Here is a 17285-nt window from a genome sequence, read left to right as displayed (position 1 = left end):
CAGTATAACATGGCTAGTCCAGTTCAGTTTCAGGTCAACAGTAACGTCCAAGATATTGATAGTGGGGGAATTCAGCGATGTTAATGCCACTGAAAGTCAAGGGGCAATGGTTAGATTCGCTCTTGTTGGAGATGGTTATTGCCTGGCACTTGTGTGGCGCAAATGTTTCTTGCCACTTATCAGCCCAAGTCTGGATATTGTCCAGGTCTTGTTGCAGTTGGACATGGACTGCTTCAGTATCTGAGGAGTCACGAATGGTGCTGAACATTGTGCAATCATCAGTGACATCCCCACTTCGGGACCTTATGATGGAAGGAAGATCATTGACATAGCAGCCTAAGAAAGTTGGGCCCAGGACACTATCCTGAGGAACTCCTGCAGTGATGTCCTAGAACTGAGATGACTGACCTCCAACAACTACAACTATCTTCCTTTGTGCTAGGTATTACTCCAACCAGTGGAGGGTTTTCCCCCTATTCCTATCAACTCCAGTTTTGCTAGCACTCTTTGATGCCACACTTTGTTAAATGCTGCCTTGATGTCAAGGGCAGTCACTCTCACCTCACCTTTGGAGCTCATATTTGAACCAAGGCTGTAATGAGATCAGGAGCTGAGTGTCCCTGCCGGAACCCAAACTTAGTATCAGTGAGCAGGTTATTGCTAAGGAAGTGTTGCTTGATAGCACTGTTGATGACCCCTTCCATCACTTTACTAATAATCGAGAGTAGGCTTGACGGGGCAGTAATTGGCTGGGTTGGATTTGTCCTGCATATTGTGTACAGGACATACCGAGGAAATTTTCCACATTACCAGGTAGACGCCAGTGTTGCAGCTGTACTGTAACAGTTTCCTAGGGGTGCGGCAGGTTCTGGAGCACAAGTCTTCAGTACCATTGCCAGAATATTGTCAGGGCCAATAGCCTTTGCAGTATCCAGGGCCTTCAGCAGTTTCTTGATATCATGTGGAATGAATCGAATTGGCTGAAGACTGGCATCTGTGATACTCGGGACCTCAAGAGGAGGTCGCAATGGATCATCCACTCGGCACTTCCGGCTGAAGATTGACGCAAATGCTTCAGCCTTATCTTTTGCACTGATGTGTTGGGCTCTTCCATCATTGAAAAGGGGATATTTGTGGAGCCTCCTTCCCCAGTGAGTTGTTTAATTGTCCACCACCAGTCACAACTGGATGTGGCAAGACTGCAGAGCTTAGATCTGATCCGTTGGTTGTGGAATCATTTAGCTCTGACTATCGCACTCATTTGTTCTTCTGTCCATGAACTGGCAACATCAACGCAAAAGATTTTCCTCCTGAAGTAATATTGTTCAACCTCCATACAACTTCAGCATCAATCATATGTGTGCTAAAATTCCTTACAAACCAAGTGGAAAAACGTCTCAATTTATAAAAATGAGAACATTAGATTTTAACAAATTATATTTTGTCTCTTAACTAATGTGCTAAAAGGTTCATAATTGAATCACTAAAATATACCTTGTCAAGCTGTGACACCACCTCCCAGAGCAACGAATGCAGGACAGAGAGCTCACGGCCCAGGTCAATATATCCTTCAAACCCTGGTGTGTTAGAAATGGTGTCTGGGTTTGAGATTTCTAGCAGAAAACGTTTCATCCCACTCCACTCATGTTCCAGAAAATCATTCATAAATGCCATGTATTCCTCTTTGTTCCCAAACCTACAGATATCAATGGGAGAGATCAAAGAACAAAATGCAGTCTCTGTGGGAGATGATAGATGGGTTTCAGGTATCTTTTGCTGGTGTAGCCTACCGAATATTGTGAACAGCCCCAGGAGCTAAAGCGAAGCAATAATGAGTTCTTAACACAAACTTTCCTTTGATCCAGCTGAATTACTGAACACTAATGTACAGTTAATGTTCATAACCCAAGATAAAACAAAATGTAAACTATGTGCCCACATTCAGAAAATCATACCTGATGGAATCACCCATAAGTTTAGTTTATGTGCTTTTTCAGCTTGTCATTATAATAACCCCTTCAATATCCATTGTGTTATACATAAGCCATCTGACCTCTTCCCTCCCACTGCCCCACATTAAATTACTCACTTTCTGATGTCCATTTAGGTCCTAAGATTTAAAAAGACAAGTTTGGTATATTGCAGCTGTCATTTTAGTCAACTCAAACACACATTATACATAGCAAAAACTGATACACAAAAAGAAGCAATATGACTTGCAGTGGCATGGTGTAATTGGTAAAGAAATCACATACTTGGTGAAATTGGCAAGATTCTGGATGACTTTGGCGATGAGGGTGAGCGTACGAGATGTCCGATCATCCGGGTACTCCTGCATCAGGCCAAAGAGGCTAGGTGACATAATGGCAGGACAGAGAAAACGCAGGAAGAGTGAGGCACTGATTAGGCGCTCGCTGATATCATGCTTCCCACGGTTTAAACACTGCTGTTTCCACGATGCGAAGACTTCTTTTAGCTCGCGCGGAAAAACACTGGAAAGAAAGCAGGAAAGGAAAAGAGTGGTGAACATGCCAGTTTCTGATCCACACAGACCTTAATCCAGGACTTTCCGTTTAGACCAAATTGGTGAATAAGTGGAGCTCATCTCAGCACAACTTGTCAGCACTTTTTTTTTGTTCCTTCACATTTCTATTCTTCCTTCAGTCAGCAACTGCAGCTGACTTCAATAACTTCTTCAAGTGGCTCTCTGCTTAAACATGCCAGGAACATGGAAGTATCCCATCCAGAGCACTGACCTGTCTCCTTTCTTCAGATATTCACTGACTTGTCTTTATTTTAAATTTTCAGTGTTTATATTTTCTCTTTCTGGGCCTAATTTGACTTGACTAAGCTTACTATCTAGTCATCATAGTCAAGAATCTTGTGCCTTTGAGAAAAATCACTGATTTTTGCAGAACTCTTATTTTACAGTGGAGAGGAAGATGGTAGTAATCGGTGTGACAAAATATAAATTCAACACTAATAGATTACAACGAAGCTAAATTACTTCAATATAAATAAGAATAAATACAGCTTTACCTTCCAGCTTCCAAACATTCACTGGATCATCCTCCACAATTTCTATCACCAAAAATATCTTCCCCTCCCCTTTCAGCACTCCCTCAGCAATACCACCATCTCCTCCTCAATTATCCCAGCCCCTCTAGCTACCCTTCCCACAGCACATTTCCATGCAAGTGCAGGAGACGCTCTTTTACCTATCCTCCTTACCGTCATTCAGACATCTAAACATTACTTCCAGATGAAACAGTGATTTACCTGTACTGTTTTCAATTAAATATACTGCACTCAATGCTCATGATACAGCCTCCTCTACACTGGGGAGATGTAGACTGGGTAAATCACTTTGCAGAACATCTTGGTTCAGACTGCAGGGTTACCCAAGCTTTCAGTCACGTGGTTTTATAATTCTTCATCCCACACTGATCTCTCTGTCCTTGTCCTTCTGCAGTGTTCCAATGAAGTTCAGGGACCAGAACCTTACCTTAGCCACTTTCAGCTTTCCAGACTCAACAATTGAGTTCAACAATATCAGATTGTAACCTCTGATTGTATTTTTTCAGGCAACTGTCTGTAATGATTCTGCCATTCCCATTTATACCTCCTCTGGATGAATCTTGTATTTCTTTACTTGTCCATTAACTACTCCTTTTGCATTTCACCATCAGCCCTTTCCCCTGTTGTTCTTTCCTCCCCTCCCCCTTTCCCTGATTCTGTACTTGCTCAAAACCTTTTACATCTCTATCTTTTTCCTGTTCTGACAAAAAGTCATTGGCCTGGAAAATTAACTCTGTTTCTTTCTCCACAGATGCTGCCTGATCTGCTGAATATTTCCCATATTTTCTGTTTTTACAGTAAATAAGTCAAGAGAACAGGTTCAAGCTGCTGAACGGGCTGTCAGGAAGTTTTTCTTCACACAAAAAGTGACCAGCACATGTAGTGGATTTAAGGTAGATAAGATTGTAGGGAAAAAAACATGGCCTCATTTAAGAGCCAACTGCAGCAGTAGTGGAGAGTGCGTAAGGGATTTTCTACATGGACGAATTGGATGGGCTGAAAGCTTCCCTCATGCTTACTAGCTTGTGGCAGTGTCAGCACATCACCTGCATACCCACATGGTTAGGAAACTAGACCTGCTCTTTGTAAAGGCTATAACTTTTCACTGTGGTTTCCCCCAACCTCTCTCTGAAGACTGTCTCTTACCAGTAGGAGTTGATGATTTTGCAGAATGCCAATTCACAACACATCTTGAGGTTACTCTGATGTTCTGGTAGTTCATTGGATGAACACTTACTCTGGTCCACCTCGCAATTTTCATCTGATTCATAAAGTGCCTTTATGAACTCTCCTGAAGCAGGACACAAGCAGGATAAATTGGCATGATGAGTAACACATAAAATAGAATTCAGTTAAAGCGGAGATGGTTGAAACATTGGTGGTAAGAACACTATATTTTAAACCAAAGTAAGTACAGTGACAACCCCTGTCTTCTAAGAGCATCAAACTCTTGCCTTGCTAGACATCTGCATTCACCAACCATCATTAAGTTTTCCAGCCACTGATATATCATTGGGACAAAGTAGAGTTCCATCTCCACTGGCAAAAAAAAAGTGACAGAACTAATCCCACTTTGCAGCCAACACATTCTTAATTAACTGAAGAGTCCACCATCCAACAATCCTTCAAATGATGCAAGAAATGCAACAAGGATCATCAAAATAATACTGGATAGTTTTTTAAATATGAAAGACAAAATCATCTGTTAGATCTGGCATCCTCTAGAAGGTTAGAGTTGCATATTGCTGACCAATAGGCTACTTCTGAATCTCATGGGTAGAACTGCCAATAGTCACACAAAGAACAAATTTGCAATACATCACTAAAAACAAAAGCTTATAGGTCTTAAAATGTTATTTTCTACGTCACATATTAATTACATTACATTGGACACCTTCTATTCAGTCGCCACAGGAACGTACACACAGTACATATCACTGAGGAGCACTTCTTTACAATCAGGGTTTGTGGTGTACGAGTCTTGTAGTCAACACGTATTTGATCTGCTTGTCTGAAGGCTTCGGAAGGAGGTCAATTAGTTGAATTTATTGGGGAAAAGACCATTTGGGTTTGCGTTCCAAGTCCTAGGGAATTTCCATCAGGGTAAGTAGAGCATTTATAGAAAATTAATGAGAACATAAGCACAGGCAGGTCTAGAGACGTAAATCAAAATGTCTCTTTGTCCCCCCCACTTGAATGGCATCCTTCACCATGGTGCCATGGTCAATCTGTTCATCTGCCTTGCAGTCCTTCTCATCCACACAAGTAGCAAGCACCTTGTGCCTGTTGGACAAAGCCGGGGCTGAGGCTCCTCCAACACTACATGTTAATTCCCCTTAACTGCCTGACTCATAGTCACACCTCCTGTCCCTGATCATTGACCAACTCTAAAGTTCTGCCTAGCCTAAAGAACGTGACCGCCTCTGGAACAAAGTGTCTAGGTAACTTCCTCCCCCCACCCCGCCCCCAACAAAAGGCCTTCAAAAAGTTAATTAAAAAATAGAATGAGAGTAGACTAGCCAGCAATATAAAAGGAAAAGAGTGGCTAAAGTCCCTTAGAAGCAGAGGCAGCAGCAATTATCATGGGGAATGAGGAAATGGCATAGGCATTGAACAAATATGTGTGTCTTCTACAATGAAGACAGGTAAGTTTCACACCAAAAACTGACAGTGGCCCAGGGGCTAAAAAGAGTGAGGAAATTAATATCAGCAGAGAAAAAGTACTTGAGAGGAGAAGCTTAAGAGACTAAAATATTCCTTTGGGTTCTAAAATGGATAGCTACAGATAGTGATGCGTTAGGTACGATTTTCCAAAATTCCAAAAAGGTTTGGGAATGGTCCTGCAAGATTGGATGTTGATAAATGTTACACTGTTTTTCAAGAAAGGAGGAAGAGAGAAAACGGTGAACTACAGGTAATTTAGACTAACATAAGTTGTTGGGAAAATGCTGGAATCTTGGAATCGATTATTAAGGAAGTTTTAGCAATGCATTATATGATTAGAACAAGTCAACATGGTTTTACTAAGGGGAAATCTTGTTCAACAAATTTGTTAAGAACTTTTCGAGGATGTAACTAGTAGGGTAGATAGAGGGTAGCCAGATGTAGTGTACCTGGATTTCCAAAAGGCGTTTATTCAATAAAGTGCCACATGAAAGATAAAGCTCATGGAGTTGGTGGTAATATATTAGCATGGAGAGGATTGGTTAACAGGCAGGAAGCAGAGTGTGGACATAAATGGAGAATTTTCAAGTTGGCAGGCAGTGAATAGTGGAGTGCTGCAAGGATCAGTGCTCAGGCCTCAGCTATTTACAATCTATATTAATGAATTAGATGAAGAGACAGAGAGTAATGTTCCTAAGTTTGCTGATGATCACAAAGCTAGGTGGAAAGGTAGGCTGTGGGGAGGACACAGAAAGACTGAAAAGAGATATTAGACAGGTTAAGTGAATGGGCAACAAGATGGTAGAGGGAGTATAAATGTAGGGAACTATGATAGAAGAGCATAATATTTTTTAAAAGATGTGAAAGTGTTGATGTTCAAAGAGATTTGGGTTTGCTCGTACAAGAAACGTAGAAAGCTGGCACGCAAGTACAGCAAGCAATTAGGAAGGCAAATGGCATATTGGCCTTTATTGCCAGGGGACTGGAATACAGGAATAAAGAAGTCTTGTTACAATCGTATGGGCTTTGGTGTGACCACACCTGGAATAGTGTTTGCAATTTTGGTCTCCATATTTAAGGAAGGATATACTTGTATTGGAAGCAGTACAGTGAAGGTTCATTAAGTTGGTTTCTGGGATGAGGGGGTTGCCCGATGATGAGAGGCTTGGTAAATTGGGCCTATATTCACTCAAGTTCAGAATAATAAAACATACAAGAATCTGAAGAGACTGAGAGATAGATTCCCTGACCAGTGGAAACAAACACAGGGGGCACAGCCTCAGGTTAAGGGGCCAATCATTTAGGACTGAGATGAGGAGAAATTACTTCATTCAAAGGGTTGTGAATCTTTGGAGTTCTCTACCCCAGACAGCTGTGGATGCTTCATCATTGAATACATTTAAGGCTGGGATAGACAGATTTTTGGGATCAAGTGATGTGGGATCAGGAGGAAAGTGGAGTTGAAACCCATGATCAGCCATGATTGTATTGAATGGCGGAGCAGACTCGATAAGCCATGTGGCCCGTTCCTGCTCCTATTTCTTGTCTTCTTGTGGTGGGAGAATAAACAGATGGATGTCAGTCCCTTCAATGCAGATGTATGCCTTATGGAAAAGCATTTGCTGCAACTGTGCTCTTTGGAAGTTTATCCATACTCAATTGCGTTGGTTGTTATTAGGATGTGCAGATACGCTGCATGTTGTACACTGTAAAAAGATACTGGCAACAGATCAAACACAAAACGCGGTGCAGTATGCCAGCAGATAAACCTGCATATGTTCAGACTACCTTAAGCAGGCTGTATCACAACATGTGGGCTACACATCAGCTACAGTGAAATTGCTGCAAATAGAAAGCACACATCCAATTTTAAAACTGTTAAAGGGTCCCCGACAACGCACTTGCCCCTTCATCTATCTGTGTTCAAGAAAAGTGGGCTGTTGTGTATTCTCTTGACCAACAGTAAGATGTCATTGAAATTTGGATATTGGTAAACAAACAAAGCTCTGCACAAATGTGCACTGCCTTGCCTTGCACTGATTAACCAGGGTGGAACCAGCAGTACACACCTCACACCAGTCTATTAGAAGCCACTATTCTCCCACGGTACCTGCACTACAGATGCAGCATCAATAATCATCAACCAATCCAGTGTAAATCAGTCAACGCTTACCTAAGGCATCGTGGAGGTACTTCTGCCCGACAAGCTTCAAATACTCCTCTATGGCTTTTGTTGCTAAGGTGTTTTCCCTGAAGAGAAGAACATCATGTTCCCCACATCGATCCACCTCAGACATTACCAAGTCTGTAAGGAAGTCCTGGAAGGAGTAAGAATTAAAAGCTTGAATGCTGGGTAATAGCCCATGTTCTGTAGTGTAATGAAAAATAAAGTCTTCACTGACAAGAGCATTCACTCAGCTACAAACTCAAGTGATTAAGGGGAATCTGTAGAAGGAGCTTGGGGCAGCATAACAATGGCCATTACATTATACTTACGCACTAAAACCAAATATTGCCACTGTGATCTTGGCAATTATAATGCTAGAGAACTTCTAATGACAAGATCCTTATATACGTAGTATCTAACAGTTAAAATGATCAAAAAATCTGATCAGTGATTTGAATCGAAGTCAAATGTATGTATTGTATGTATGATATGTAACCTCGATATAAGCTTATTTATTCCCAGCACGCACTGATACATTATTTTCTGGCCCAAGCTTTGCTTGCTGTATTGGGTTATATTAATACACTATCTCTGTGCCTTTCCTTGCCCAAGTTTAACATTGATTTAATGTTATTCACTGAGTGACCAGGTATCAGTCAGCAGACATGGGAAGTTTTCATCATTCATTCAATCAGAAGGATCAAAGGACAGCAAGCACCCTTGGATTCCCTCCTTCCAACTCAGATGGACAATCCCAACTAGATAACACATATAATATACTGAAACTTGTGAAAATATAATGAAGATGCAGCTGCAGCGTCAGGAACTTCAGAAGGAATCAAATGATAAATATCAGTTTTCCTTTTATTTTGAGCTGTCTGTGATGGTTAATGAGCTGGTGGTGATGGTTTTATTGCAGGTACCAACTTGAATGAGTTACTGAGGCTGACAGTGTGCTGTAGCCAAATAATCAGCAGTGATATAGTAATTAACCTAAGAATTCCTCAGTTGTAAATAAGTCATTGTATCTCAATCACAGTGCCAAGACTAACATTTTTAACAGGCATCAGGTAAACAAAAAGAATGCAAATGACAGCAAAGCAACAAGATGTTAATAAATTACTTTGTAAGAGATTGATTTTTAAAAAATAAACAGAGGCAGCACAATAGCACACAGCAGACAAGCACCAACATGGTGTCACAATGATGAGATGCTCCTTTGACATATCTCAGTTAGTGTGAGATGGCATTCAGCAGAAGGTGGAAGGGATAAAACTGGTCAGTTTGTTCTGCTAGCTGTTCCGGCTAGCACCGACCTCCCACCACTGAGCCCAGGCGGAGGCTCAATGCACTTTAACCATCTGCTGATTGTGCCGGAGAAATTTAACTGATGAGATAAAGCTTCAGGTTATTCATTCTTAACCTGTGTTTACATGCATTAGGATTGTTTTCTAAGGCCCCAAAGGAACACTGTGGTACACCCCCAGAGGCTCAGAAGCTCTAAAACAGGGAGTCACTAGAGAAATTTCAAGTTAATCCACCAGAATTACAACACTGAATTACTTCTGTCAGAAATCACAGGAGTGATTTAGGAGGATTAAATTCCGAAATTCCCATTAACTTTATCTCTGCAAAGAAGAGAAAGATATTTCATTTAGAGCAGTATGCTCATAGCCTCAAATCTTTATAATGGATAACAGTTCTAGCCATTTGGCCTTAATGGGAGATTTTTTAAAACACTCCATCAAGAGAACAGAGCACGTTGCAGCGTTGTTAAATGGAAAGCAACCAGAGGAAAAGGCAAGAGTCAGCGCATCTGGGTCAACAGTGCCTCACGGGTAATTTGATATGTGACCATACACTTGTGTTCCTGTATGCTTAATGCATGAAATAAAAGATCATTAACAACTTTGTAAGTTTGTAAATGTGAGCAGCCTATGCTACTGCCAGGAACCTTATTTTTTATTCTTTAAAAAATAATCTGCCACACAGGCTGTCACTATGCTGGGCAACATAGATAACACAATTGAGAGATTGAATTATGCAGTGTTAAATTTTGGTTATGGGTGCACAATATAAAATGTACAATGTAGAGTATAGCACAATACAGACACATACACTATAAAAAGATAAAGTGGAGGTTTACACAAGGATGCAACATATTGGAGCACCAGAGAGTGGTGAAGTGTACCATCATGAACCTGAACACTGTCCTGCTGGAAATTGCACATATGTGGATGTCAGGCGACATCAGGACTGGGCTCAGCTATAAGACCATAAGACATAGGAGCAGAAGTAGGCCATTCGGCCCATCGAGTCTGCTCCACCATTCAATGAGATCATGGCTGATCTGATAATCCTCAACTCCACTTTCCCCATAACCCTTGATTCCCTTACTGATTAAAAATCTGTCTATCCCAGCCTTCAATATGCTTAGCGACCCAGCCTCTACAGCTCTCTGCGGTAAAGAATTCCACAGATTGACTACCTTCAGAGAAGAAATTCCTCTTCATCTCAGTTCTAAGTGGGCGCCCCCTTACTCTAAGATTATGCCTTCTGGTCCTAGACTCTCCCACAAGGGGAAACAATTTCTCAGCATCGACTCTGTCAAGCCCCCTAAGAATCTTATGTTTCAATAAGGTCGCCTCTCATTCTTCTAAACTCCAATGAGTACGGGCCCAACCTGTTCAACCTCCCCTCATAAGAAAATCCCTCCATCCCCGGGATCAACCTAGTGAACCTTCTCCGGACTGCCTTCAATGCCAGTATATCTTTCCTTAGATACTGTGACCAAAACTGTTCATAGTATTCTAGGTGTGGTCTAACTAATGCCCTGTATAGTTTTAGCAAGACTTCTCTATTTTTATACTCCATTCCCTTTGAAATAAAGGCCAACATTCCATTTGCCTTCCCTATTACCTGCTGAACTTGTATGCTAGCTTTTCGGGATTCATGCACTAGGACCCCCAAATCCCTCTGTGCTGCAGCTTTCTTCAGTCTTTATCCATTTAAATAATATTCAGCTCCTCTATTCTTCCTGCCAAAGTGCATAACCTCACATTTTCCCACATTATATTCCATCTGCTACGTTTTTGCCCATTCACTTAACCTGTCCATATCCCTCTGTAGACTCTTTGTGTCATCCTCACCAATTGCCTTCCCACCTATTTTTGTGTCATCCACAAACTTAGCGATAGTACATTCATTTCCCTCATCCAAGTCATTAATATATATTATAAATAATTGTGGCCCCAGCACTGATCCCTGTGGCACTCCCACTAGTTACAGGTTGCCATCCTGAAAATGCCCCCCTTATCCCAACTCTCTGTCTTCCGTTAGCCAGTCCTCTATCCATGCTAATATACTATCCCCAACACCATGGGCTCTTATCTTATTAAGTAGCCTTATGTGTGGTACCTTTGATGGCTACTCCCAGCCCAACAACAAACGTACCTCAGCATTTCAGTTCACACATGAAGAACCACCACTTTGGTGCAGTACTCAATGAAGTGGGCTCCTATAGGACTCGATCCCAGGATCAGTCAGAACAGGATGTAGAGTAAAACAGAGAAAATATGGAGGAATTCCCAAATAACAAGTGTACTCCAAAGTCCATCAGACTCTACAACTCATCTCAACACAGTATAACCACTATCACCTAACTTGTTATGAAAGATTATTTCCACAAACATAACTTCAAACCGGGGTAGTTATTCATGCAGCTGGTCCCACCCATGTCCTAACCTCCATACATGTACAAACGCTTTGATCATGTTATTCAACAGCAATTTCTCAAACCTCCAAATTTCTGTGAAGTTATAATCAAGTATAAAATTACACTGCTCTATGGCAGCTTGTGTAATGAAACATTAAAAGTTCTAATTTACTATAGATAAAATGTGAAATCACAATATTCAATATTACAACAGAAGAGCTCTTCTTATCTGCTAAGCTTTCTTCATTTATTCTGCTTGTTGTCCAGAAGGCACTGATTTGTGCTGGGATTTGGTTGCCTGGGAATTCTTCATTGGCCAATCATTTGAAAAAGCAGGCATCACCACTGAGACAGAGAATAGACTAACACACAAATCCCAGCTGAAGGCCTGGGGATTGCAATCAAAAAAGAATTCTCCTGTTATACCACTCTCAACCAACTAGGGCTAATCTCAGAACAGATCTGCAAACCTTCAGGGCTACATAAAGAAAAATGAAAGAACATGCATTTATATTGTGCCTTACACAACCTCAGAACAGCACAATGTGTTTTATAGCCAGTTAAGTATTTTTTTGAAGTGTCGTGACTGTTCTAATATAGGAAATGTCACAAACAATTTGTGCACAGCAAAGTCCCAGGGCCAGCAATGTTAAAATAACCTGATAATCTGTTTTAGTGATGTTGTTGGGTAAAGGAAAAATAATGGCAGGGACACTGGGCAGAATTCCCCTGCTTTTCTAAATTGTGTAGTGGGATCTTTTGCGTCCATCTGAGGGCGCCTTCCAAACCCGCAACCTTGGCCACCTAGAAGGACAAGGGCAGCAGGTGCGTGGGAACACCACCACATGCAAGTTCCCCTCCAGCCCACACGCCATCCTGACTTAGAACTACATCGCCATTCCTTCACTTTTGCTGGGTCAAAAACCTGGAAATGCCAACAGCATTGTGGGTGTACCAACAACATGTGGACTTCAGTGGTTGAAGAAGGCAGTTCACCACCATCTTCTCAAGGGCAATTAGGGATGAGCAACAAATGCTGGCCTTGCCAGCAATGCTCACATTCCATGAAAGAATTTAATAAAAGATGGAACCTCAGTTTAATATCTTGGCTGAAAGTCATCATTTCTAATTAGTGTAGTAGTCCCTCAGTACTGCACACAAGCGTCAGCCAAGATTAAGGCTTAGGTCTCTAAACTCAGCATCACATAGGATATGTGTTTACCCATTGAGACTTTGCTGCAAATAAGATGGTTGCTCTTACTGACAATGGATACTAAAGAATCTGATATACAGTATGAGTGCGCACGTTCCATCACAGCCTCCTGACAGTTGCCTGACCTGGGGCTAGGCTCTGAAACACAGCTGCAATAGAGTTTCCATTGTAATTACTCATTCCACTTAATGATGAACACAATGGCTGTGACCTTATTCTGGTAAAGGTTCTTTATCTTCTGGGTTTTAACAAGAATTCTCTTCTGCAGACAGGAGCAGCTACAATTGTTAATGATTAGCTCATCCTTTTCACATGGGGACAGAGAAAGAGATGAGATTTAAAAACTAACAAGAAAGGATCATGAATCTCAACCTCTGCAAATATAATACCCAAGGTACAAATTAAATAATAAACGTTCTAAAAAAAAGGGAGTGGAGGAGAAAATAAATTGATTCATGTCCCAGGAATCACTTCACTTGCTGTATTTTGTGTACCAGATAAAGGTGGTCCATTGGCATCCAGTATTCTGGATTCTGCTGTAATTGGTCTTTGAATCGCATTCCTGATTTAAACATTCCCAGCAAAATCTCTTGAATTTGATCATTTTAGCTAAGTCAAGCTGTACACAACAACAAGGGATTTCAAAATAACTGTTTGGGTGGATTTAAAATCTTAATTTCAAAAAATAATAAACTTTTGTTTTGAAAAAAAGTAGAGTGTGTCCATATTAAGCAATTGAAGCCTTTCTGCTCTGGGCACCCTGGCAACAATGGATGCGTTGCCAGTGAGCCAAGCACTGGAAAATGGAATTAGTGTAGTCAGATTTTTGTTGACCGGCACAGACACAATGGGCTGAATGGCCTCCTTCTGTGCTGTAAACATCTATGAACATTTCAAAGCATAACAAATATAGCTCCTCTCTTCATGACCCCAATGATCTGGTTCAACTAAATCCTAAGAACAAACCTAATGCATTTTTAGGCACTTTCTCCACTCTTCCTAGCCAGCTATTCTTTATCAGTGAGCCTTGATAGCAACTGTCAGCTAACTATTCAACTAGGGTGTGCTCACCCAATGTCTGTGCACATGTACATTTTTCAGCAGGTCAGCAATCACTGGCTGATTTGTTACGCCTCCTGGTCTTGGTCTCCTAATAGGCCAATGTTGAAAAGTTTCTTAAGTACTTTGCACAATAAATTACTATTAAAGCTCAGTGGCTGCCATTGAACAATGAAATGAAACAGTTCACGCATTTAATTTTTGCTGACTGATAAAGAGAGGAATGTTGGCCAGGATATCAACTTTCTTTGGGTATCACCATGAGACCCTTAATGTTCATTGCAATCACAGAAATAAGCAGCCCAAGACCGAACTTCAGCATCTCACTGAAAGAATGAAAACTCTGATGATGGAGTATTCCCTCAGCATTTCATTGGAGGGCCAATCCAGGCACAAAAGCACCATTAAGTTAGCCAAGCTTGCAATAGATTAGTTAATTAAGCACCCAACAAGTCTATACTCTCAGTTGACATGAAAAATCCCATCGCACTATTTGAAAAACAGGAGAGTTTTTCCCAGTGTCTTGTTAATATTTATCCCTCAACCAAAATCAGCAAAAACAGATATCTAGCAATTTATTTCAAAGCTGTCTGTGGGATTGTGCTTTGCGTAAATTAGCTGCCACATTTGCCAATATTACAATCGTCACAATAGTTCAAGAAGTACTTTATTGAATATGATATGCTCTGAGATTTCTTGAGAATGTGAAAGGTACTATGTAAATACAAATTATTTCTTTCCTTTACTTACTTGCTCTGTGTAGCTCAGTACCAGTTGCTGAATCTACCCAGAGTTTGGGTTTTACAATGTTAGGGTTTCTGCATCATAAGTGGGTCTTTAAAAATTTGTTCTCAGGGTGTGGGCATTTGGTTTCCATCCACAATTGCTCTCAGAAGGTGGCGGTGGTGGGCCACCTTCTTCAACCGTGCAGTCCGTGTGTTGATTTCTGTTGTTTGATGTACTGGTTTGATGCAACTGAGTGGCTTGCCTGACTACTTCAGAGGGTAGTTAACATGTTGGTGTGGGGCTGGAATGATAATTGGCTAGACCAGACAAAGACAGCAGATTTCCTTCCCTAAAAGACATCAGCTTAACAGTTGCATTTTTGCAACAATCAGGCAAAGTCATGGTCACTTTTAATGCTGGCAATTTTTAAAATTTACAAATTTGTTTTAAATTGGATTCAAAATTTTAAATGCCATTGTAGGATTTGGACTCATTCTTCAAATTAACTGCCATTGTTGGATTTGACCACCTTCTCTGGACTATTAGTACAGATGTCTGGATTATTAGTGCAGAAACACAGCCGCTGCACTATCATACCATATGATACTGTTTTTGAAGGTAGCGTCATCAGAACAGATGCGACGGAGGCGAAGGAACTGAGAGAATGGGATGGAGTCCTTACAGGAAGCGGGGTGTGAGGAGCTGTAGTCGAGGTAGCTGTGGGAGTCGGTAGGCTTGTAATGGATATTGGCGGACAGTCTATCATCAGAAATTGAGACAGAGAGGTCAAGGAGGGGAAGAGAAGTGTCAGAGATGGACCATGTGAAAATGATGGAGGGGTGGAGATTGGAAGCAAAATTAATAAATTTTTTTTATCGTCGGGACCTGAAAAAATTTATATCAATTATCCATTACAAGCCTACCGACTCCCACAGCTACCTCGACTACAGCTCCTCACACCCCGCTTCCTGTAAGGACTCCATCCCATTCTCTCAGTTCCTTCGCCTCCGTCGCATCTGTTCTGATGACGCTACCTTCAAAAACAGCTCCTCTGACATGTCCTCCTTCTTCCTTAACCGAGGTTTTCCACCCACGGTCGTTGACAGGGCCCTCAACCGTGTCCGGCCGATATCCCGCGCATCCGCCCTCACGCCTTCTCCTCCTTCCCAGAAACATGATAGGGTCCCCCTTGTCCTCACTTATCAGCCCACCAGCCTCCGCATTCAAAGGATCATCCTCCGCCATTTCCGCCAACTCCAGCATGATGCCACCACCAAACACATCTTCCCTTCACCCCCCCTGGCGGCATTCCGTAGGGATCGTTCCCTCCGGGACACCCTGGTCCACTCCTCCATCACCCCCTACTCCTCAACCTATAGCACCTCGCCATGCCCACACAGAAGATGCAACACCTGCCCCTTCACTTCCTCTCTCCTCACCGTCCAAGGGCCCAAACACTCCTTTCAAGTGAAGCAGCATTTCACTTGCATTTCCCCTAACTTAGTCTACTGCATTTGTTGCTCCCAATGCGGTCTCCTCTACATTGGAGACACCAAACGCAAACTGGGCGACCGCTTTGCAGAACACCTGCGGTCTGTCCGCAAGAAAGACCCAAACCTCCCTGTCGCTTGCCATTTTAACACTCCACCCTGTTCTCTTGCCCACATGTCTGTCCTTGGCTTGCTGCATTGTTCCAGTGAAGCCCAACGCAAACTGGAGGAACAGCACCTCACCTTCCGACTAGGCACTTTACAGCCTTCCGGGCTGAATATTGAATTCAACAACTTTAGATCTTAAACTCCCCCTCCCCCCATCCCCACCCCGTTTCTCCCCCCTCCCTTTTTTTCCAATAATTTATATACATTCTTCTTTTCCCATCTATTTCCATTATTTTTAAATCTAAAACTAAAACTTTGTTAGTCTTTCCACCCCACCCCCACTAGAGCTGTACCTTGAGTATCCTGCCTTCCATTTTTAATTAGCACTTTTCTTAGATAATATCACCACCTTCAACACCTCTTTGATCCTTTTGTCTGTGACATCTTTTGATTATCTGCTTCTATCACTGCTTGCTTATCTCCACAATCATCCCACCCTCTACTTCTCTCTCCCCCCGCCCCCCCACCTTAGACCAGCTTATATTTCACCTTTCTCCTAACTATACTCAGTTCTGCCGAAGGGTCATGAAGACTCGAAACGTTAACTGATTTCTTCTCCACCGATGCTGCCAGACCTGCTGAGTTTTTCCAGGTAATTCTGTTTTTGTTTTGGATTTCCAGCATCCGCAGTAGCTTTTAGCTTTTTGTTTTTATCCTACTAATCAGAGATTGTTTCCTTGATCCTTGGTGCATCATATCTTTCAACCAATCACTGACTTATATCACAAAATTACCTCCAATTCCATGCTCTCTCATTTCAGCTAATAATCTCCTGTGAAATCTTATCAAATGCCTTCCATTTAGACAATATCTATATGCACTCCCTATTCACCATAATTATTGCCTCAAAATATCTAACTGGATTAGTCAGATATGACCTACCATTGCAAATCTATGCAGACTTACAGTTTAGCTGAAACGTGTCTAAGTGCTCAGTTACTCTGATGATGAATTCCAGCATCTTCCCCACAAATGATGTTAAATTTTCAGGTTACCTGGTTTCTC

The 17285-nt window shown here is 41.7% G+C and overlaps 1 protein-coding gene across 7 annotated transcripts in view; it reads right to left on the bottom strand.

The window, feature by feature from the left end:
- The window catches only part of rasal2 (RAS protein activator like 2), a 392247-nt gene that overhangs the window by 23152 nt on the left and 351810 nt on the right, over positions 1–17285 (bottom strand). For all 7 annotated transcript variants that reach the window (XM_078561546.1, XM_078561543.1, XM_078561542.1 and 4 more), the window contains 4 exons: positions 7916–8060; positions 4225–4369; positions 2256–2492; positions 1495–1696 (listed from right to left, as the gene is read on the bottom strand). In XM_078561546.1, coding sequence (XP_078417672.1) covers positions 1495–1696; positions 2256–2492; positions 4225–4369; positions 7916–8060 — 729 coding nt within the window. The remainder of the gene's footprint in view (positions 1–1494; positions 1697–2255; positions 2493–4224; positions 4370–7915; positions 8061–17285) is intronic.

Source organism: Cetorhinus maximus, chromosome 17 (genome assembly GCF_964194155.1).
Source record: "Cetorhinus maximus chromosome 17, sCetMax3.hap1.1, whole genome shotgun sequence".
Lineage (NCBI taxonomy): Eukaryota > Metazoa > Chordata > Chondrichthyes > Lamniformes > Cetorhinidae > Cetorhinus > Cetorhinus maximus.
The sequence above is the reverse complement of the archived record's forward strand: the minus strand, read 5'-3'. Positions and strand labels throughout refer to the sequence as shown.